This window comes from Pleurodeles waltl, chromosome 3_1, assembly GCF_031143425.1.
Source record: "Pleurodeles waltl isolate 20211129_DDA chromosome 3_1, aPleWal1.hap1.20221129, whole genome shotgun sequence".
Taxonomy (NCBI): Eukaryota; Metazoa; Chordata; class Amphibia; order Caudata; family Salamandridae; genus Pleurodeles; species Pleurodeles waltl.
Window position 1 is genome coordinate 410,247,060 of NC_090440.1, and position 23,600 is coordinate 410,270,659.

The window sequence follows — 23,600 nt, forward strand, 5'->3', positions numbered from 1 at the left end:
AGCCTACCAAGCAGACCCCTGGTAGCAAGCAGTGACTTCAATGTCACACTTCCCCAACACACATCACCAGTGGGGGGGAGATTAACGAAATACCACCACAATTGGACACACATTACTACAGACACGTGGGTTCTATCAATTATCCAACATGGTTACTGCATAGAGTTCACAAGATTCCCTCCAGATGTTCCCCCAAGAATGCACAGAATGTCAATACAACACTTAGACCTATTACAAATAGAAGTCCAAGCACTACTAGCAAAAGAAGCCATAGAACTGGTACCTTATCACCAGAGAGGAACAGGGGTTTACTCCCTGTATTTCCTCATCCCAAAGAAAGACAAAACGTTAAGGCCTATTTTAGATCTCAGAACACTGAATCTCTTCATCAAATCAGATCATTTCCACATGGTAACACTACAGGATGTAGTCCCTTTACTAAAACAAGGGGAATACATGACAACACTGGATCTAAAGGATGCGTATTTTCACATACCCATCCATCCATCTCACAGGAAATACCTCAGGTTTGTAATAGAAGGCAAACATTACCAATTCAAAGTGTTGCCATTCGGAATAACAACAGCCCCCAGAGTATTTACAAAATGCCCTAGCCGTAGTAGCAGCTCATATAAGGAGAAATCACATTCACGTATTCCTGTATCTAGACGATTGGCTAATAAAAGCCAACAATCAACAACAATGTCAAAATCACACGCAATATGTAATAGATACTCTGCACAAACTAGGGTTTTCTATAAATTACCAAAAATCACATTTACAACCATCCCAAATACAACAATACTTGGGAGCAACACTCGACACGCAAAGAGCAATTGCCACTCCAACTCCACAAAGAGTCCAGTCGTTTCAAAATATAAAATCAAGCATGCAATCAAACCAACAATACACGGTCAGGTTTGTGATGAAACTACTAGGCATGATGTCCTCATGCATAGCTATTGTCCCAAATGCAAGACTACACATGCGGCCCTTACAACAGTGCCTAGCAAAACAATGGACGCAGGCACAGGGTCAACTCCAAAATCTAGTGTTGACAGACCGCCAAACACACTCTTCGCTTCAATGGTGGAACCCTGTAAATTTAAACAAAGGGCAGCCTTTTCAAGACCCAGTACCTCACGCCATTATCACAACAGACGCCTCCATGATTGGGTGGGGAGCACACCTCAACAATCACAGCATACAAGGTCAATGGGACAATCAGCAAAAACAACTTCACATAAATCATTTAGAACTGCTAGCAGTCTTTCTAGCACTAAAAGCCTTTCAGCCCCTTATAGCCCACAAACATATCCTTGTCAAGACAGACAATATGACAACAATGTATTATTTAAACAAACAAGGGGGGATGCAATCATCACAACTGTGTATCCTAGCGCAAAACATTTGGCACGGAGCAATTCACAACAACATTCGCCTGATAGCACAATATACACCAGGCATTCACAATCAGCTAGCCAACAATCTCAGTCGAGATCACCAACAGTCTCACAAATGGGAAATACATCCCCAAATTCTAAAAGATCACTTCTACCACTGGGGGACACCAAACATAGATCTATTTGCAACAAAAGAAAACGCAAAATGCCAAAACTGTGCGTCCAGATACCCACACCCTCAGTCCAAGGCCAATGCTCTATGGATCAGCTGGTCAGGGATATTTGCTTACCCTTTTCCCCCTCTCCCACTCATTCCTTTTCTGGTCAACAAAATGAGTCAAAACAAACTCAAACTAATTCTCATAGCACCAACGTGGGCTCGCCAACCGTGGTACACCACACTGTTGGACTTCTCTGTAGTACCACACATCAAACTACCAAACAGACCAGATCTGTTAACGCAACACAAACAACAGATCAGACACCCGAATCCAGCATCGCTCAACCTAGCAATCTGGCTCCTGAAAACTTTGAATTCGGATATCTAATTCTCTCAAAAGAGTGTATGGAGGTCATTAAACAAGCAAGAAAACCCACAACAAGGCATTGTTATGCTAACAAATGGAAAAGGTTTGTTTTCTACTGCCAGGCTAATCAAATTACGCTGCTAAACGCCTCCATACAAAACATTGTAAGTTATTTACTACACTTACAAAAAGCAAATCTTGCTTTTTCTTCCATTAAAATCCATCTCACTGCAATATCTGCTTATTTGCAGACTTCACATACAAAATTGCTTTTTAGAATCCCAGTTATCAAAGCCTTTATGGAGGGACTAAAAAGAATCATACCCCCAAGAACACCACCAGTACCTTCGTGGAATCTTAATATTGTACTAACACGACTCATGGGTCCACCATTTGAACCCATGCATTCTTGTCAAATACAATTCTTAACTTGGAAAGTAGCCTTTCTAATAGCCATCACTTCTCTACGAAGAGTTAGCGAAATACAGGCATTTAGTATCCAAGAACCCTTTATACAGATACATAAAGATAAAGTGGTACAAATCCAAATTTTTTACCAAAAGTCATATCACTGTTTCATCTAAACCAAACTGTGGAACTCCCAGTCTTCTTTCCACAACCAGAATCAATAGCAGAAAGGGCACTGCATACATTAGACATTAAAAGAGCGTTAATGTATTACATTGACAGAACAAAACAATTTCGGAAAATAAAACAATTATTCATAGCTTTCCAAAAACCTCACGCAGGTAACCCTATATCCAAACAAGGCATTGCCAGATGGATAGTCAAATGTATTCAGACCTGTTACCTTAAAGCTAAAAGAGAATTACCCATTACTCCAAGGGCACATTCCACTAGGAAAAAAGGCGCCACAATGGCTTTTCTGGGAAATATACCAATGACCGAGATTTGTAAGGCCGCCACCTGGTCTACGCCCCATACATTCACTAAGCATTACTGTGTAGATGTGTTAGCAACACAACAAGCCACAGTAGGACAGGCTGTACTGAGTACATTATTTCAGACAACTTCAACTCCTACAGGCTGACCACCGCTTTTGGGGAGATTACTGCTTTGTAGTCTATGCACAGCATGTGTATCTGCAGCTCCACATGCCATCGAATGGAAAATGTCACTTACCCAGTGTACATCTGTTCGTGGCATGTTGCGCTGCAGATTCACATGCGCCCTCCCACCTCCCCGGGAGCCTGTAGCTGTTTTAGTTGCATGTAAATTGTAAATATGTAAATAAACATTCCTTTGATACACAATATGTACATACATTCCTACTCCATTGCATGGGCACCTCTAGTATTCTTACTTTACCAACTCCTACCTCACCCTTTGCGGGGGAAACAATCTAAGATGGAGTCGACGCCCATGCGCAATGGAGCCGAAAGGTAGGAGCCACTCGGTCCCGTGACTCGAAAAGACTTCTAATCCCTAATAATGGTAAGCAAAGGTTGCTCATTTTATAAAATTTTCTATTTGAATTGTGTAATCATAACTACATGTATGTAGTGGCAGTGTAATGCAGTGGAAAGGTTCTGTGAGCAAAAGACAATCTCAGTGGGTTTAGATTAGTATTTCATATGTTAGACCATTTTGCTTCATAGTGTCAATAGTCAGTGGGTAACCTCCTCAGGAAGATATGCCTCAGTCCAGAAGCACCCTTATTTTTATTAGTTAAGAGCACTTTTGCTGGGTGTGTTCCGCTAGCCCTTTTCTTCCAGCTTTGACTTACCTACACTTGGAACACCTTTTTTTACTCTACTGCACCCGCTCATTCCTTCACCCTCAGCACCATAAATAATGAGATCACATCCGGTATCAGAATTGAAGCCAATCCTGTGACACAACTTTAAAATATATATCCTAGTATATGCATGCTGACCCTGATGTTTGTCTAAAATTAATCCCAACCTACTCTTTCCTGCTGTTTAAATGTTATGCCTGTTGCTTCAGATACATGAAAGATAATTTGTAAATCTCTAACAAATGAACGTGGAAATGCTGTTTGGAATAATTGTGCTCTTTTACTTGCACTTTGTGCAACTTGACCCTTCATAATAATCACTCATTAGTTCTATTACAGAATTTTGATTCAACAATAATGAGATTATGCTATTATGCTTCCAGTTTATTTAGACTTGTACACAAATGTTTGTTAGAATTTGGTCAGTGGAGTCGAGGTATTACTGCTTGTGTTGGCGGGTCTAGTGTGTAACTACAACATTCAATTGACTCACTCAAAAAATTGTTGACATTTGAGTGAAGTCTCCAACGGGCTAAATCAGTCTTTTCCATATAAAAATATGGTTTGTTCCTTGAATAACCAATACATACGATACCAAGTATATTTAAAGAATGAGTTCAGTAATTGCGTGTTCTGTCTTTCTATTAAAAAAAAAAACCTTCAAAGTGTTATCCATTTAATAAGTATTCTAATAAGTTCATTTATTAACCATGTAATACTTGATTTTTTTTTTATATTGTGTATGAGTTAATAATTCAAGGTCCTTTATTGAAATCAAGGTACATGTTGAATTGGATCATGCCTACTTAACGTTTTTCGATTGTTATATAGATGAAATATTTCCGTTTCACTAACTAGGTTTCATGGAACTTTATACAGTTTCAGTTCTTGTAAAGAAACCTGCAATGTAAATATATTTTAAATTGTCCTTTTAAACTGTCCTTGTTCATGTCAATAACTTTCCGGGGTTTTCAGAGCATCAAAAACAATTGAAGTCATGTTTTTTAAATTAAAAGTATTTTTTTCATTATCACTGTTAAATTTCTGTCTGTTACATTAAGTGATCCCTGAATATTTTCGGCATCCGTTTCTCTTGTTTTTTTAAAAGCGTCTGCAGCAGATTTATATGTTATGGCCATAACAATTAATGCAATCAAGTCATGTGTCATTCTTTTCTGTCATTTTGGACAATTAAGAAAAGCATAAGCGATCACCTTTTTATGCAGTATATCAGAACAACACCAATAAGAGCACCTATAAATCTGTCGTCAGACATTTCTATCAGAGATACCAATACTCTGCGTTGACCAACTGCATCAAAAGCAGCACCAACAACACCAAGGAAATCTTTGCCTTAGTGAAAGACTTCACCTCTCCAGCCACAAGCTTCTCCAATATAGCACCTTTTCTGGACCTCTTCACCAAGCTGTCCATGTTCTTCAGCAAAAAGATCTCCAGCCTCTCCTAAAACTTCGAGCTCCAAACAAATCCTTCCACCTTGGCAGTCCTGATGCCCATCTCTGCTAACACCCAAAGGACCACCCTGACTCCTTACCCAACATCACCATTCAAGAAACCACAACAGCCATGCTGTCCATACACTCCATAGCACCCTGGGACTTCTGCCCTCACTGCGACTTCATCAATAGAGCTGAAGATGCTAACCAAATACTGACCTATCTCCATGCTACCTTACCCAACAAAAGTCATGGAAAAGATGACATAGGCCTATCTACCCACCTCACTGACAACCATCTCCTGGCCATCAGTCATTCCGGATTCAGGCCCCACTACATTACAGAGACTGCCCTGGTTGCCACCACAGACAATATCTGGATGACACTGCAGCCTTCATCATACTGGATCTTTCTGCAAACTTATATACCATCTCCCACCCAATCCCTATCCAATTACTGCACAAAGCCGCCATCCAAGGTTCCACACTTTGCTGTATTTTCTCCTTACTGATGGGTTGTTCCCAGTTCGTCAGCCTGGACCCCTTCGTCTCGGACGCCATCAGCCTCGCCTGCAAAGTTCCACAAGGATCCTCACTCAGCCCCTTTGTATTCAACCCCTACCTGACCCCACTCACCAGAATCATCGACGCCCATGGAATCAATATCATATGCAATGCTAATGACGCCTAGTTCATACTCTACATCTCCAAAAATATGCCTAACTCCCGGACCATATGGATGATAACCAACTGCCTCAAGATCAACACCGACAAGACAGAAGTAGTGATTTTCAGCAAAGATGCCTTGTTCTATGCCTTCACCTGGTGGCCCGGTGAACTCTGACCCACACCCTGTCTGGCTACCCAAGCAAAAAACCATGGAATAGTAATCGACAACTAACTCACCACGACCAGCCAAATGAACACTGTCTCTGTTTCCTGCTTCCACACAATGAAGAGGATCAAGAAGTTCCTTAAATAGCTTTCTGCCAACACACGCAGAACTGTCACCCAAGCCCTAATCACCAGCAAGCTAAACTACAGTAATACACACTATTCTGGAATAAGTGCTCAACCAACCAGAAGACCATGCAAAACTCTGCAGTCAGGATCACCCTTAACCACCTCACTCACATCATCCTGCACCTGAAAGAACTTCACTCGAGCCCAAGTCACAAACGAGCACCCTTCAAGCTCCTCACGCACACATACAAAGCTTTACACAACATTGGCCCCACACACCTAAACAACCGGCAGACATTGACCAACCTACCAGACACCCCGCTCAGGCGGACTCCTACTCACACATGCAGGACCAGAACCTGAGGTCGTACCTTCTCCTACCTCATAACTAAAACCTGAAACAACCTGTCCCTATACATCAGGGCCTCCTAATCAGTTCTTGAATTCTGCAAGAAACGGATGAGCTGACCCTTCACCTAGACCTGACCCTTACTGGGACTATACAGCTCTGGTTTCAGCATCGGGATACCCTCCCCATTGGGTTGCGTTTTATATAAATACAAGTGACATAACTTAACTTAGCATCTGTTGTTCAACAGCTTTCATTGAAAAATGATTTACCCAACCTTGACAGAGTTTTCCGATACTGTTTCGGGATGTGCTCGGTTACACTTAAAAGCTACATTTATTTAGTCAATAGTGCTGCATCACTTTTAAAATTACCAAGAACCGTGTCTGTTACCTATAGCCTCGACCCCTAAATCTGCTGCAGGTAAAGCCCCATGTTCTTTCTGTATATGTTTCAATATTTCAGACAATGCCGCATTTGAAAGCATGCCATGTGTATTTATGTGTAAAGTAGAAAATGCATTTCGCATTGACTGACATTTTTGTCCAATCTGTTCCATAGCCATCAGTAAATACATATTTAATATATAGTGTTTTTCCTGTGGAGTGAAATGAAGAAACCTCTAACTGATTGGTCTTTCTTGCTAACCAGAATAGTATTTGATTCCATTTGTGTTCAGTTTACATGTAGCGTAAACTTGCCAAGCCTTTGCTGGCATACTAAGTGGACCTAAACTTACCCTTTGTACAACATTGTCTCTCCTTGCTGGCCGGCACTATCTTCAAAACAGCTGCATCATTTACAAATCTATCATGGCCGCAACATAAGTTACAGTAGTCTGTGAATGTTTATCAATAAGTTTTCAATGTCAATTAGTTTATGGAAATACTGCTATGTTAACACTAAATACTGTACCGAGAGATCCCAGATGGGCTTTAGAGAATAATTCAAGACATGTCAATCTATAAAAAAACATCAATGATGCAAAACTATAGTTCCAGGTCAGTAACATTTTCTTTACCTTCACAGTCTCAAGCTCCTCAATTGCAGACTCATGCCCCTACCAGTCAGTTACTTCCATTGTGACTATTGTAGTTCATTCTCATCCTGTTGCAGTGTATTGGCTCCGGCATATCAAATATGTTCTAACAATGTGTATTTGCAAAATGTTCTACCTAGATCATTAAAAAGTATCCATTGCTCATGCAAACCACTGGCTACATCTTAACCTATAGCATGGTATTATGCTTATTTATGGGAGTAGATCATGGTGTAGAGTAGATCATGGCGTGTTTATGTAATTTCTCTGTAGGTGTTTTTTCATTGTCATTCATAATCGTTACTTTTTTCATCCTACTACCATCCTTCTCATTCCTTTACCCCATGTGCATTTTCCATCCCCTCCATTTCTCTGACCCCATCTGTTTCACTTTGTTTTTGTCAACTCACTTCCCAACTCATATCATTACCTGCTCTGTAATCCCAACATCACCAGCCATCTAGCTTTCTTTCCAAACTGGTCTCTGCATTTAGGGGACTTGCCTTTTTCACCAACAAGAACAGCAACAAAGAGGTAATGCTTCCTTTGTGCTCTGGTTAGTTTTGGCTCCATTTAGTGGTGATTGAAGGTGTAGTTGTATAATAGTTTACCCTGTAGTTGTTATGGTGTGCCACTTTTATTATGTGGCTATCTGGAAGCATGCGTTGTTTTCCTTATCCTCTGTACATAATAATGCAACTGTACATGTATTTGGCTTGTTGCTCTGACGTTGTGCTTTTGGGTATGTTTTAGGTTGAGAATAAACTCTCTGTCAGCCATCCCTCTCTGCTCAGTCATATGACGTCCATGCACCTGAACCATGAAGCAATGGTGATGCCTGTAACCAATGAAAAAGAGAGTGCCCCGGCTCTGAAAGCTTTTCTGCCGCTCTCGTCCCTCCTTCCCTGTGATTTCCACATTCTCAACATGAGGACCCTTCAAGCTGAGGTAAGAGTAACATGAACATGGGTAAACGACACATCTTCAGACACACCATCCTGTGGAATATTTGTAATTCAGGTAATGAAATAAACCGTCCTCTAAAATACCTACGATTCATCTGCTTTCCTATGGCATAACTAGTCATAAAGACCACTTTCTGGAGCAACAAATCGTACTCATCACCTTGGGAAATAACTGCAATGCCTGCACACTATTCTGTAAAATAACTACAACTCATAAAAACCACTTTGTAGAGTAGGTGCAATTCCAAAAGGTCTCCTCAATTTATATACCCCATTTTATGACATAAGTACAATTTATACATGTCACTTTGAGAAATAACCATAAATCTCCAGGTTGGTGTTGTGCGACCTCACTGTTTAATGCACTTACCAACCCCCTTAGGACCAGTAGATTTTGTTTGTTAAATCTTGAGCCCAACCCTGGGTAGTGGGTAGCTGTGGCTCCGAGCAGTCAGGCTTACACAGTGAAACACATTTAAAGCATTTAAACAGCACCACCACAATTGAATAAGAAATAACTGAGACACCAATTTATCAAATTAAGGCAGATTTTTATATATTTTTAGATTCAAAATGAAAACAAATCTACCAGAGGGTTCTGGAGATACAGAACTTACAAGGTCCAGTAAATATACACTTTTTACTTAAAAAGAAAACCAGCATTGGCAAAGTCACAAATTTGAAGAAAAACGTTGGGTAGTTGGATTGGGGTCACTTTGAGTTACTTTGGGTGATTAACTCCAGAAGGGTGCTAGTCGATGGGACCCACACAGTCCTCAGAAACCATTACCTCAAGAAGAAAAGCAGTATTCAGTCACGTCTTGTGTCATTGGCTCCTTGCCATTGACTTCTATGGCGTAATCCTGATGTAAGGGATACAGGATGCTAAGATGGGGATCTAATTCCGGCTGGTCTTCTGTCCATGGATTTGGTGAGGTGACACTGGCCACAAGGATCGATGTCCCTTGAAGTCCTGTCGAGCTCGGTATAAGTCCAGTTGCCACTGGGTTACCAGTTGCCCAGTACAGCAGTTCCCTTCTTTTGGCGGTAACTTGCTTTCGGGTGATCAGTCTGCACTCCTGTGACTCCCAGGTCCATTAAACTCGGGGGCAACTTTCGAGAATCGGTTGCAGGTCTCTGGTGCTGCATGGCAACAAGGAGCTGCAATTCAGAAACGTGGGCTATCAAATCTCCCCAGCAGGCTTCTTCAGCCGTTGTTGTCCTGGACTGCGAACAGGTTTGCCAGCTGGCCCTTGGAGTCTCTTACATCGGCTGGGCTCACGGGTCGACTCCTCTACAAGCAGGACACAGCGGGCACAGTACCTTCTCCTTTGCAAGCCACCAGGTTAAGCAGGTGCAGTCTTTGTTGGTGCAGTCTGTCTTTCCCAGGCCCACGGGGTAGCAGGGTGGTCCTTTGATCCTTTTCTCCATTCCAATGAGATTGGCATTCGGGTGCCCTTTTTATGCCCAGTAAATGCCTTCAGTGTAGGATGTGGTCAATAGCCAATGGACTACTAGGTTGCCTCCCTCCTGATGACCACTTCCTGCAACGTGTGGCATCTGGCTACCCCAGAATTCTCCATTTTGCCCACTTTCAAGATGGCAGAACCTTTCTCACGGCAGGGACAGTTCACTAGCCCAGAGATGTGACTACCAAGGGGGCTACAGATGCCCCTGAAAAAGGTTTTGACAACTGGTTTCCCCTGTTTGTTCCCAGTGCCGGCCTGTATGCCTAAACAATAGAACAACCCCTCTACCACGGATTTCCATTTCCTCTTCCAAGGCGGTTTCTCCTTTTGAGCTCAGCTTTTGGTTCATCACCCGTGTGGCTTCCTGCTAGAAAGGGGTTACACTTTTCTCCCTTGCAGGCTTCAATTGTGACCTTTCCTGGGAGCTTTCCCAGGAGGGCAGAAAGCTGTCTAGGAGACAGACCCCTCGTGCAAACCTGAAGGGATATAGGATACTTAGGGCAACAAAGTGGCATCTTTATAAAAGTTACACACTGCAACAACTTACGTTACTTTTGACCCAGTTAACAAGTTGGGCCTAATGTAATGAGTTGTTTGATACCTTGGAGTATCAACTTTGGTCACACCATTCAGGAGTTAGCACAACTCTTGGCAGACCTCTTGGTCAGCGTGTAATCTTGTACTCTCCAGTAGGGCTTCCGAGTCCTTTCACAGTAAAAAAAAAAACAGTTTCACCTTTTCACTGTTAGAACAGGTAGAAAACATGTTCTGCTCTTGAAATATGTTGCACCCTGCTTTAGAGCTTGCTAGGTCTGCCATAGGGGTGACTTACACATATTACAGGGAAGGTTTGGGCTTTGCCATACTTTTAAATGGCAGAGTCGAGTTAGCAGTTTGAAACTGCTCTTCCAGTGTGCTATGGCAGAGCCACCTTTTACCTTTGTAACACCCAGGGTGGCATAATTAGTGCAGCACTCCCTGGAGTGACCCTTTAAATTGCAGACCCTAGGTACTCTGAGCACCATATCATTGGGAATTACAAGTAAGTCAGCTTATGCCAGTTTGGCAACAAATATAGACTGTAAGGTCCTGGCATAAGCACTGAGGTCTGGTTAGCAGGCCTCAGTGCACTCTTCAGTCAAAAACTAGCCACATCAGTCCAAAACTTTGGGGATGACCATAAAAAAAGAGTAATTTACTTACTGCAACAAAGAACAAAGCTCTTTTCGGAAACCTTCATGCACAGCATGCAGTAGAATTCTGTGGTGTGGTGTCCTCTAGTGGGAATAGAGCTTAACACATCGACCTTGTTGCTGAAGTTTGGGTTGCTTCAGATCGGGTGGACGTGCTACTAAATAACATTTTTGTAGGGCCTTTAGCCATGTTAACGTTGTTTATTGCTATTTTAAAACTCCCCGGATTCTCCTCCTAACAGGTAATGATTTTAGTATGTGACTTTTATCAAAGATACAAACACTGAAGAACTAGATTTAAAGGTATGTTCTTCAGACACACCGATTTGCGGAATAACTGCAGTTCATATCTGGAACAGCCACAATGTACACAAATGGCATTCTGTAACAACTAAAATTCAATGCTGCACCCTATGTAAAACTAATGTAACTTGTGGAATAATTACAATTTTAAACACAAACTCCTTTGAAATGACTACAGGGCATTCATACTGACTTGTGGATGATCTACAATACATACACTCCAGTCTTTCTCCTTACCTCTTCGGACTGCTCAACAGTAAATTAGTCTGGATCAAAATACTTATCTTGACACGCACTTGTGTTTAAGGCAGGTCTGTTTTTTCTGTATATTGTTCTAATCTTACTTTGCTGGTGATGCCAAATAGTGAAATCGACAATTACCTAGATACTAGACTGGTCAATTTCACTATCAAATTCATGATGAAAGACATATCTTGCTTCCAATTTAGAACAGAAGTGGAATCATTGTTGAAAGGTCATTGGTTCACAAATAACTAGTGTTTTTTTCTCAACTCTATACTATTACCAACTGTAAACCATTTCCTAGCCTTACCTTTCTAAACCGCAGTTCAGTGGAGCACTTAAACACCTTGACACTACAAACTATTGACAGAGCACAGCGCAGCAAACGATGATCACACCAACAATAATATGCAAACGTATCTAAAACCAAACATTTTGTTAGCTTACACATTGTCACAGAGTCTGTCATAATTCAGTTGTTTTGATTAAATGACGTGAAAGCAATGGAATGTCATTTTAGTAATTTCTTTTTGCATATGCTTTTCCTTTTAAAATATTATAACAGATCAGACTGATCTCATAAAAGTAGACTTCAAATGATGGGTGCCTTTTGCCTTCCTTGCTAACCAGCTATCCACTGAGCTGCCTACAGCATCACTGGAAGGTTTACACCACCAGTACATAAGTGTGACCCACATACCTGAGATCAATTTCGTTTTTCCACACAGACGCAGCACAGGCCCTTTCACTCCCCAGCCCCTTAAACCATGTCTCTGGCCAAATACTGAAGAAGAGAACGTTTTTCCATCAATATGTCAAGCAAGCCACATACAGGTCTAAATGTATCCAGTCTTCCTCCCCAGCCTCAACTGCCAACTCTGAGTTGAGGCTGATTCTGGAACTCTGAACACCTGGAGGATTTAGACGGAACCAAGGGTATGGAACATTGGTATAACACAACACCTATGTATAATGTGTGAAATCTAACACAACAATTTTCAGTCCTATGGCTTTATGATTGACAGGTTTTAAGGAGAAAAGAGAATGTGGTGTCCTAGATACTGTCCTAAAATTGGGCAACAAAAACTGTAACATTTCCTCTAACAAGACCTCATGGTAATAGCCTCAATAGAGTGCATGTTACTTATTCAGATGAGGATTTATCTTGTGTCAAGCAAACAATTCCTTGGGAGTAGAGTTTCCTCCATAAACTCACCTTCTGCTAACAGGGTCTCTGCTTTAATAACAGAGGTTTGGAGTTGCCAGACAAGGGGAAGAGAATCAGGCAAGTACTGCAGAGAAGGAGATCTGCATGAGGGAACAACACTTTGAGTAGGTTATGAAAGATTAAGGATTAGCAGGAAGAACATCCAAGACTCTACATGTTTGTTAGTGGTTACTTCTATTTTATGTACCTGCACCAAAAGATAGCCCACAATTGTAAACTGCACCCATCACAAATTCACCTTATATTCACCTAAGTGAGTTTGCGTACAATTTTGCAAGCTGTTTCTTTTCTTTCAAGCACTAGTATTAATATCCCATGCCCTTGTTACTCACAAAAGTACTTTGTGCAATTAACTGCCATAGAGCTATCTCTTGTTGCAACACAATAGCTGGCATGAGTCTTTATTGGCTTGAAATCACCATGTCTCTCTGTCTATGTCTCTCTGAGTATGTATATGTTCAATGGCATGTGTAACTGCAGATACACATGCTTTTCATAAGTCCGCCATCTAGTATTGGGCTCGGAGTGTTACAAGTTTTTTTTTTGTTCGAAGAATATTTTTGAGTTACGAGATCGAGTGACTCCTCCTCTCGGTGATAGTGTGCATGGGCATTGAGTTCTTTGTTGGATTGTTTTCTCTCCATCATTGGGTTCGGACATGTTTCCTCTCTCTCTGGTGACTATTGGTTCGGTATTTTTCAAACTTTAAATTCCATCTTTTTGTCAACGTCAGTATAGTTTTCGATCGCGTATTCCATACTTTTACTAGTAGATCTCAATTTTATCGTCGGGGTTTATTTAACGCCCTCAGGCCATCCACACCCTTCTTGGCTCTACTTCGATAACTGTAGCCGGAGAATGATAGGCTAATCGAACGTACTCCGTTTCGGTTCTGCCCTCGTTGTCACTCCAGGTTTCCGTGCACAGATCAACACTTGGGCCTTCATCACGAGTGTGGCGGTCTTAAAACATCAACCACCGAACCTTCTACCTCACAACAAAAGCAAGGAACTCAATCTATGACAGAGGTTCCTTTAGAGGCTCTTATAGAGGCACAAATAATAGAGGGGGAGGCAAAGCATATGCCTCTAGAGGATCTCCCTCTATTATAAAACAGTGACTTTCTACAATTCCCCACAGCACATGCATCTCCTGGGGGAAGAAGATTGGCACATTTTATCCACAATGGTACAACATCACCACAGACCAGTGGGTTCTATCAATTATCCAACATGGTTACTGTCTAGAACTCATCACCATTCCTCCAAACATACCTCCTTGTTTTCACAAACTCTCACACAACCATCTTGTTCTCTTAAAAGAAGAGGTACAGTCACTTCTTATCAAAAGAGCTATTGAACCAGTTCCCGTATCACAACAAGGGGTAGGAGTATATTCACTATATTTCCTCATAGCAAAGAAAGACGAGTCTTTAAGACCGATTCTCGATCTCAGGCCTCTCAACCTATACATACTTTCAGAGCATCTCCATATGGTTACTCTACAAGATGTTATTCCTCTATTTTAGCAAGGAGATTACATGACAGCATGAGATCTCAAAGATGCTTATTTTCACATTCCCATACATCCAGCACATCGCAAATACCTAGGATTTGTAATCACGGGAAAACATTACCACTTCAAAGTACTACCATTCAGGATAATGACAGCCCCAAGGTTATTCAGAAAATGCTTAGTTGTAGTAGCTGCATTTCTCAGAAGGCAGCACATTCACATCTTCCCATACTTAGACGATTGGCTCATAAAAACCAGTACCATCCAAAAATGCCTGCAGCATACTTAAGACACAGTAAATCTTCTACACAATTTGGGATTTACAATAAACTCTCTCAGATCCCATCTACAACCTTTACAAATACAGCCTTATCTGGGAGCAATTCTCAATAGTCATTCAGCATTGACATATCTAAATCCAGTAAGGATTCAGGCTTTTCAAAATCTCCTGCTTCAATTACAGGAGAATCCTACTTACACAGTAAAACTATTGATGCAACTATTGGGGAAGATGGCCTCTTGCACTGCCATCGTTCCCCATGCAAGACTACACATGCGTCCACTACAGCAGTGCCTGTCTCGTCAGTGGTCTCAATCACAGGGTCATCTTTAGGATCCATTGTTGTTGGACCGCCAGACTCACCGCTCTCTGCAATGGTGGAATCCCACCAACTTCTCAAAAGAGCGGCCATTTCATGACTCGGTGCCTCAGATCACTCTCACAACAGATGCATCACAGATTGGTTGTGGAGCCACCCTCAACAACCTTACCATACAAGAGAAATGAACAGACTTATCACATCAAATATTTGGAGTTGCTTGCAGTCTTCTTAGCTCTCAAAGCATTCCTGAAACAAATCTCTCACAAAGTGGTGTTAGTCCGTACAGACAATATGATAGCAATGTATTATCTTCAGAAGCAGGAGGGGGCACACTCATCTCAATTGTCCCTTCTAGGTCAGACAATTTGGTAGTGGGTGATTAACAATCACATTCAGTTACTGCCAGTTACTGGCAGAATATCTCCCAGGAATGGACAACCAGTTAGTGGACCTGTTAAGCAGTCCACAAATGGGAAATTCCCACAAGTGCTTCACCAATACTTTTGCCTCTGGGGAACACCCGAAATAGGTCTCTTCATCACTGTAGAAACCTCAAAATGCCACAACATGGCATCCCGATACCCACACCTTCAGTCCAAGGGCAATGCTCTATGGATGAATTGGTCAGGAATATTTGCTCACGCTTTTCCACCTCTCCTGCTCATTCCATTTCTGGTATGCAAACTGAAACAAACATCACTCGCCATGATCCTTGTAGCTCCCACATGGGCATGTCAACCTTCGTACACAACACTGTTGGATCTGTCTGTAATTCCCCATCACAAATTTACCAACAGACCAGACCTTTCGACTCAAAACTGAGGTAAAAGACATACAGACCCTAAGACACACAATCTTGTGATATAGCTCCTGAAGTCATAGAGTTTGGGTATTTACAGCTTCCTTCTGAATGTATGGACATTCTTAAAGAGGCACGCAGACCTACAACTAGACATTGTTATGCTGCTAAATGGAAACGTTTTTGTACATTACTGTCAACCTAAAATCTAATCCATTCATACCGTCAGTACAAGACATTGTTTGTTATTTGCTAAATTTACAAAAAGCAAAGTTAGCATACTCTTCTGTTAGACTTCACCAGGCAGCTATAGCTGCTTATCTCCAAAACATACAACATATTTCTTTGTTTAGAATTCCTGTTATTAAGATATTTATTGAAGGACTTAAAATAATTATTCCACCTAGGGTTCCTCCAGCTCCACTATGGAACCTTAACATTGTCCTTACTAGACTTATGGGTCCACCATTTGAACCAATGCATTCCTTCTGTTTGCAGTTTTTTCATGGGAAGTTGCATTTTTGGAAGCTATAACTTCACTAAGAAGAGTAAGTGAAATGCAAGCGTTCCCTTTAGAGGAACCATTTTTCCAAGTGCATAAAGATAAAATAGTTCTTAGGACAAACCCTAAATTCCTACCTAAAATAGTTTCACCATTTCATAGTAATCAATCAGGTAAGTTGCCAGTCTTTTCCCAAAACCAGCCTCAGTTGCTGAAAGAGCTCTCCATACACTAGATTTTAAAAGAGCTCTTATGTATTACATTGACAGAACAAAAGGTTTTAGAAAATTAAAACAACTTTTTGTAGCTTTTTCAATGCCTCACAAAGGTAATCCAGTTTCAAAGAATGGATTATCTAGATGGATAGTCAAGTGCATTCAAACTTGTTATCTTGAACCTAAAAGACAATTACCACCAACTCCTAAAGCACACTCTACTAGGAAAAAAGGTGTTTCTATGGACTTTTTAGGAAACACTCCAGTAGCAGATATTTGCAAAGCTGCTATTTGGTGTACATCACACACATTTACTAAACATTATTGTGTAGGTGATTTAGCTGCTCCCTCCCTCCTCCCCAGAAGCCTGTAGTTGTTGGAATACAAAATATTGTAAATATGTAAATACATTGCCTGCACATCTCTTTTTCATTTAAGATTACATATATATATATGTGTTCGATGGCATGTGTAGCTGCAGATACACATGCTTTGCACATCCCGCCATCTAGTGTTGGGCTCGGAGTGTTACAAGTTGTTTTTCTTCGAAGAAGTCTTTCGAGTCACGAGATCGAGGGACTCCTCCCCTTTCGGCTCCATTGCGCATGGGCGTCGACTCCATCTTAGATTGTTTTTTTTCCGCCATCGGGTTCGGACGTGTTCCTTTTCGCTCCGTGTTTCGGTTCGGAAAGTTAGTTAGAATCTCGGAAAATTTGACGGTATTGTTTGCGTTTGGTATCGGGTTAGTTACTACAGATCGACACCAACCTTTGAAGAGCTCCGGTGGCCCTTCGGGGTTTTTTCGATCCCCCGTCGGGGCCTGGTCGGCCCGGCCACGTGTCTCTTCAAGGCTGATGGAACGGACCCCATTCCGCTTCTGCCCAAAATGTCACAACAAGTATCCGTATACAGATCACCACCTGGTCTGTAACTTGTGTTTGTCTCCAGAACACAAAGAAGATACTTGTGAAGCCTGTCGAGCGTTTCGGTCGAGGAAAACATTAAGAGACCGAAGAGCGAGAAGACTGCAAATGGCGTCGGTGCCGACAGGACAAAGGCATTTGGAGGAGGAAGAAGAAACCTTCTCCATCCAGGAGTCGGACTCGGACGAGCTCGATCCCGAAGAAACGCCTAAAACCGTGAGTAAGACGTCGAAACATAAAACTCACGAGAAGACCACAAAAGCCCAGGGGACGCCACCGCCAACAGGCCATGGCTTAACCCGTAAAATAGGTGACCGATCATCGGCACAGAAAAAGGGCACACTTGTGTCAAAGTCATCCGACTCTGGTCGAGATACCAGCACACAGCAATCTCGAGCCCGAGACAGCGGCTCCGAGCAAGTTCGGCACTGAGACAGCGGCACCGAAATGGGTCAGCACCGAGACACCACGACGCCAAAAATAAAGAAAGTGTTGTCGGAGCCGAAAAAGGCTACAGAAAAGGTTTCCATTCCGAAACATCCAGCCTCGGAACCGAAATCAGGTTCCTACACAGAGGAACAGGGGTTGTGCTCCCAAATGCAAGGACATAAGTTCGGACAAGAACTAGAATCAATGGAGCCAGACTACACTCAAAGGAGGCTCCACATTCAAAAGGACACAGGGAAGATAAGCACTCTTTCCCCAATTAAAATGAAAAGAAGACTTGCCTTTCAAGAAAAGGACAAGCAGCCACAGGCAAAGGTGGCAAGACAAACAACTCCGCCACCATCTCCACCACCATCAATGTACACATCACCGGTAGCCACTCCACCAATGATGCAATCCCCAACGCATACTGCAATGAGTCAGGACGATCCCGACGCATGGGATCTTTATGATGCGCCAGTATCGGATAACAGCCCAGACTGTTACCCAGCGAGACCGTCTCCACCTGAGGACAGTACATCCTACACGCAGGTGGTCTCAAGGGCAGCGGTTTTTCATAATGTCACCTTGCATGCAGAACCGATTGAGGATGACTTTTTGTTTAATACACTATCCTCCACTCATAGCCAATACCAGAGCTTACCTATGCTACCTGGAATGCTAAAACACTCCAAACAGGTGTTTCAGGAGCCTGTGAAGGGCAGGGCCATAACTCCAAGGGTGGAGAAAAAGTACAAGCCACTGCCTACAGACCCTGTGTATATCACGCAGCAATTAACACCAGTCTCTGTGGTAGTAGGGGCAGCTCACAAGAGAGCAAACTCTCACGCCTCGGGAGACGCACCACCTCCAGACAAGGAGAGTCGCAAATTCGACGCTGCAGGGAAAAGGGTTGCAGCACAAGCAGCAAACCAATGGCGCATTGCCAACTCACAAGCACTTCTGGCAAGATACGATAGGGCTCATTGGGACGAAATGCAGCATTTCATAGAACACTTACCCAAAGAGTTCCAGAAAAGGGCACAGCAAGTGGTAGAGGAAGGACAAAGTATCTCAAATAATCAGATACGGTCAGCAATGGAGGCAGCAGATACAGCTGCAAGGACAGTAAATACTGCTGTAACAATAAGGAGACACGCATGGTTGCGTACGTCAGGATTCAAGCCGGAAATACAACAAGCTGTGCTGAATATGCCTTTTAATGGACAGCAGTTGTTTGGGCCGGAGGTGGACACTGCTATAGAAAAACTTAAAAAAGACACTGATACGGCCAAAGCCATGGGCGCACTCTACTCCCCACAGAGCAGAGGCACATTTCGCAAAACGCAGTTTAGAGGGGGGTTTCGAGGACAAGCTACAGAACCCACAACCTCACAAATAAGGCCCACTTATCAAAGTCAATATCAGCGGGGAAGTTTTCGGGGGCAATATAGAGGGGGACAATTCCAAAAGAATAGAGGGAAGTACCAAAGCCCCAAAACTCCTCAAAACAAGCAGTGACTTCCAAGTCACAAATCCCCAACACATAACACCTGTGGGGGGGAGACTAAGCAATTTTTACAAACATTGGGAGGAGATAACAACAGACACTTGGGTACTGGCAATTATCCAGCATGGTTATTGCATAGAATTTCTCACATTCCCTCCAAACTTTCCACCGAAAACACACTATGTCAAAACAACACATGGATCTTCTAGGACTAGAGGTCCAGGCATTGCTACAAAAAGGAGCAATAGAATTAGTACCAATTCAACAGAAAGGAACAGGAGTTTACTCTCTGTACTTTCTCATACCTAAAAAGGACAAAACACTGAGACCTATATTAGATCTCAGAACATTAAATACCTACATCAAATCAGACCACTTTCACATGGTGACCTTACAAGATGTAATCCACTGCTCAAACGACAAGACTACATGACAACACTAGACCTAAAGGATGCATATTTCCATATACCGATACATCCTTCACACAGAAGGTACTTAAGGTTTGTATTCCAAGGGGTACATTACCAATTCAAGGTGTTGCCATTCGGAATAACAACTGCGCCAAGAGTTTTTACAAAATGCCTGGCAGTAGTAGCTGCGCATATCAGACGGCAGCAAATACATGTATTCCCGTACCTAGACGATTGGTTAATCAAAACCAACACACTAGAACGGTGTTTACAACACACAAAGTATGTCATAGAAACCCTACACAAACTAGGTTTCTCAATCAACTACACAAAGTCACACCTTCAGCCGTGTCAGACACAGCAATACTTAGGGGCAACAATCAACACAGCAAAAGCGATTGCCACTCCAAGTCCACAACGAGTACAAGCATTTCACAATGTAATACAGGTCATGTATCCAAACCAAAGAATACATGTCAAAATAGTACTGAAACTCCTAGGCATGATGTCCTCATGCATAGCCATTGTCCCAAACGCAAGATTGCACATGCGGCCCTTACAACAGTGCCTAGCATCACAATGGTCACAGGCACGGGGTCAACTTCAAGATCTAGTGTTGATAGACCGCCAAACATACACCTCGCTTCAATGGTGAAACAATATAAATTTAAACCAAGGGTGGCCTTTTCAAGACCCAGTGCCTCAATACGAAATAACTACAGATGCCTCCATGATAGGGTGGGGAGCACACCTCAATCAACACAGCATTCAGGGACAATGGGACTCTCGGCAAAAACAGTTTCACATAAATCACTTAGAACTATTGGCAGTATTTCTAGCGTTAAAAGCATTTCAACCAATAATAAGCCACAAACATATTCTTGTCAAAACTGACAACAATGTATTACCTAAACAAACAGGGAGGAACACACTCAACACAGTTGTGTCTCCTGACACAGAAAATATGGCATTGGGCGATACACAACCACATTCGCCTAATAGCACAGTTCATTCCAGGGATTCAGAATCAATTAGCAGACAATCTCTCTCGGGATCACCAACAAAACCACGAATGGGAGATTCACCCCCAGGTACTACACACTTACTTCCACAATTGGGGAACACCACAAATAGACCTGTTTACAACAAAAGAAAACGCAAAATGCCGAAACTTCGCATCCAGGTACCCACAAGATCAGTCTCTGGGCAATGCGTTATGGATGAGTTGGTCAGGGATATTTGCATACGCTTTTCCCCCTCTCCCACTCCTTCCATATCTAGTAAACAAGTTGAGTAAAAAAAAAACTCAAAAAATCATACTCATAGAACCAACTTGGGCAAGACAACCTTGGTACACAGCACTACTAGACCTCTCAGTAGTGCCTCATATCAAACTAACAAACAGACCAGATCTGTTAACTCAACACAATCAACAGATCAGACACCCCAATCCAGCATCGCTGAATCTAGCAATTTGGCTCCTGAAGTCTTAGAGTTTGGACACTTAGACCTTACACAGGAATGTATGGAAGTCATAAAACAAGCTAGAAAACCAACCACTAGACATTGCTATGCAAATAAGCGGAAAAGGTTTGTTTATTATTGCCATAATAATCAAATTCAACCTTTACACGCATCTGCTAAAGACATCGTAAGCTACTTGCTACATTTGCAAAAGTCAAAACTAGCTTTTTCATCCATTAAGATACATCTTACAGCAATTTCAGCTTACCTGCAAATTACCCACTCAACTTCACTGTTTAGGATACCAGTCATAAAAGCATTTATGGAAAGCCTAAAAAGAATTATACCACCAAGAACACCACCAGTTCCTTCATGGAACCTCAACATTGTCTTAACACGACTCATGGGGCCACCTTTTGAGCCCATGCACTCATGTGAAATGCAATATTTAACATGGAAAGTTGCATTTCTAATTGCCATCACATCTCTAAGAAGAGTCAGTGAAATCCAAGCATTTACCATACAAGAACCATTTATTCAAATACACAAGCATAAAGTAGTTCTGTGGACAAATCAAAATGTTTTACCAAAAGTCATATCACCGTTCCACTTGAATCAAACAGTAGAACTACCAGTGTTCTTCCCACAGCCAGATTCTGTAGCTGAGAGAGCACTACATACATTAGACATCAAAAGAGCGTTAATGTACTACATTGACAGAACAAAACAAATTCGGAAAACAAAACAATTATTTGTTGCTTTCCAAAAACCTCATACAGGAAATCCAATTTCCAAACAAGGCATTGCAAGATGGATAGTTAAATGCATTCAAACCTGTTATCTCAAAGCAAAAAGAGAACTGCCTATTACACCGAGGGCACACTCAACTAGAAAGAAAGGTGCTACCATGGCCATTCTAGGAAACATTCCAATGACTGAAATATGTAAGGCAGCCACATGGTCTACGCCTCATACGTTTACCAAGCACTACTGCGTGGATGTGTTAACAGCACAACAAGCCACAGTAGGACAAGCAGTACTACGAACTTTGTTTCAAACAACTTCAACTCCTACAGGCTGAACCACCGCTTTTGGGGAGATAACTGCTTACTAGTCTATGCAAAGCATGTGTATCTGCAGCTACACATGCCATCGAACGGAAAATGTCACTTACCCATTGTACATCTGTTCGTGGCATGAGACGCTGCAGATTCTCATGCGCCCACCCTGTAAATTTGTAAATATATCACTTTAAACTACATTATGTACATACATGTTTACTCCATTGCATGGGCACTATTACTATAATACACAACTCCTACCTCACCCTCTGCGGGGAAAACAATCTAAGATGGAGTCGACGCCCATGCGCAATGGAGCCGAAAGGGGAGGAGTCCCTCGATCTCGTGACTCGAAAGACTTCTTCGAAGAAAAACAACTTGTAACACTCCGAGGCCAACACTAGATGGCGGGATGTGCAAAGCATGTGAATCTGCAGCGTCTCATGCCACGAACAGATGTACACTGGGTAAGTGACATTTTCCATATACACTCCTTACCTCACCCGTCTGCGGGAAAACAGTCAAACAAAGGACTCAATACCCATGCGCACCTTCACCGAGAGGAGGAGTCAGTCTTTCTCATGACTTTAAAAGTGTCTTTGAATAAAAACAACTTGTAACACTCTGAGCCCAATACTAGCTGACGGGCTTCTGCAAAGCATGTGAATCTACAGCACTACATGCCACAAACAGATGTCTACTGGGTAAGTAAGATTTTCCTTACAAACCAAAACACTGTCTTATCGCTCTATAGTAGTGTGTTATTCTTCACAGGGTGGGGGTCAGTGCCCTTGCTGTTGCCAGCGGACCCTTTATGCCATAATAGTTTAGAACAAGATGTTCATGACATGCCTGAAATGCTGACTGTTGTCTCTGCCTTTTCCTCTAAACATTGACCAATAGCAGTCCCTGTAGTCAGGAACACTGCAGTCACAAACCATCACAAGGGAACCAAACACCCAACTGCTCTCGTCTCGCAAGACCATCTTTGAAACCAAAACACCCTCAGTGTTCTGCTCCCCTGAAGGACCCATTGCACCTCTGCCACTATTTTGATGACAGATTTGTTCTCCTACATGTGTGCAGCCTCGAAGATTTTGAGTGCACAGGATGGGCTCAGACCCACCCATAACACATTGGTTCCATTCACAAAAAGAGGAGCGAGCAACACTTTAATTCAGACATTTCTGTCTGCTCTTGTTAACATTTTGCTCAACATGTGTATCTGCAGCAACATATGCCATCGAACTGAAAATGTCACTTACCCAGTGTACAT

At 42.2% G+C, this 23,600-nt stretch overlaps 1 protein-coding gene across 3 annotated transcripts in view; it reads left to right on the plus strand.

The window, feature by feature from the left end:
* The window catches only part of MAN2A2 (mannosidase alpha class 2A member 2), a 492,369-nt gene that overhangs the window by 447,693 nt on the left and 21,076 nt on the right, over positions 1-23,600 (plus strand). For all 3 annotated transcript variants that reach the window (XM_069222645.1, XM_069222646.1, XM_069222644.1), the window contains exon 22: positions 8,250-8,444. In XM_069222645.1, the coding sequence (XP_069078746.1) occupies positions 8,250-8,444 (195 nt within the window). The remainder of the gene's footprint in view (positions 1-8,249; positions 8,445-23,600) is intronic.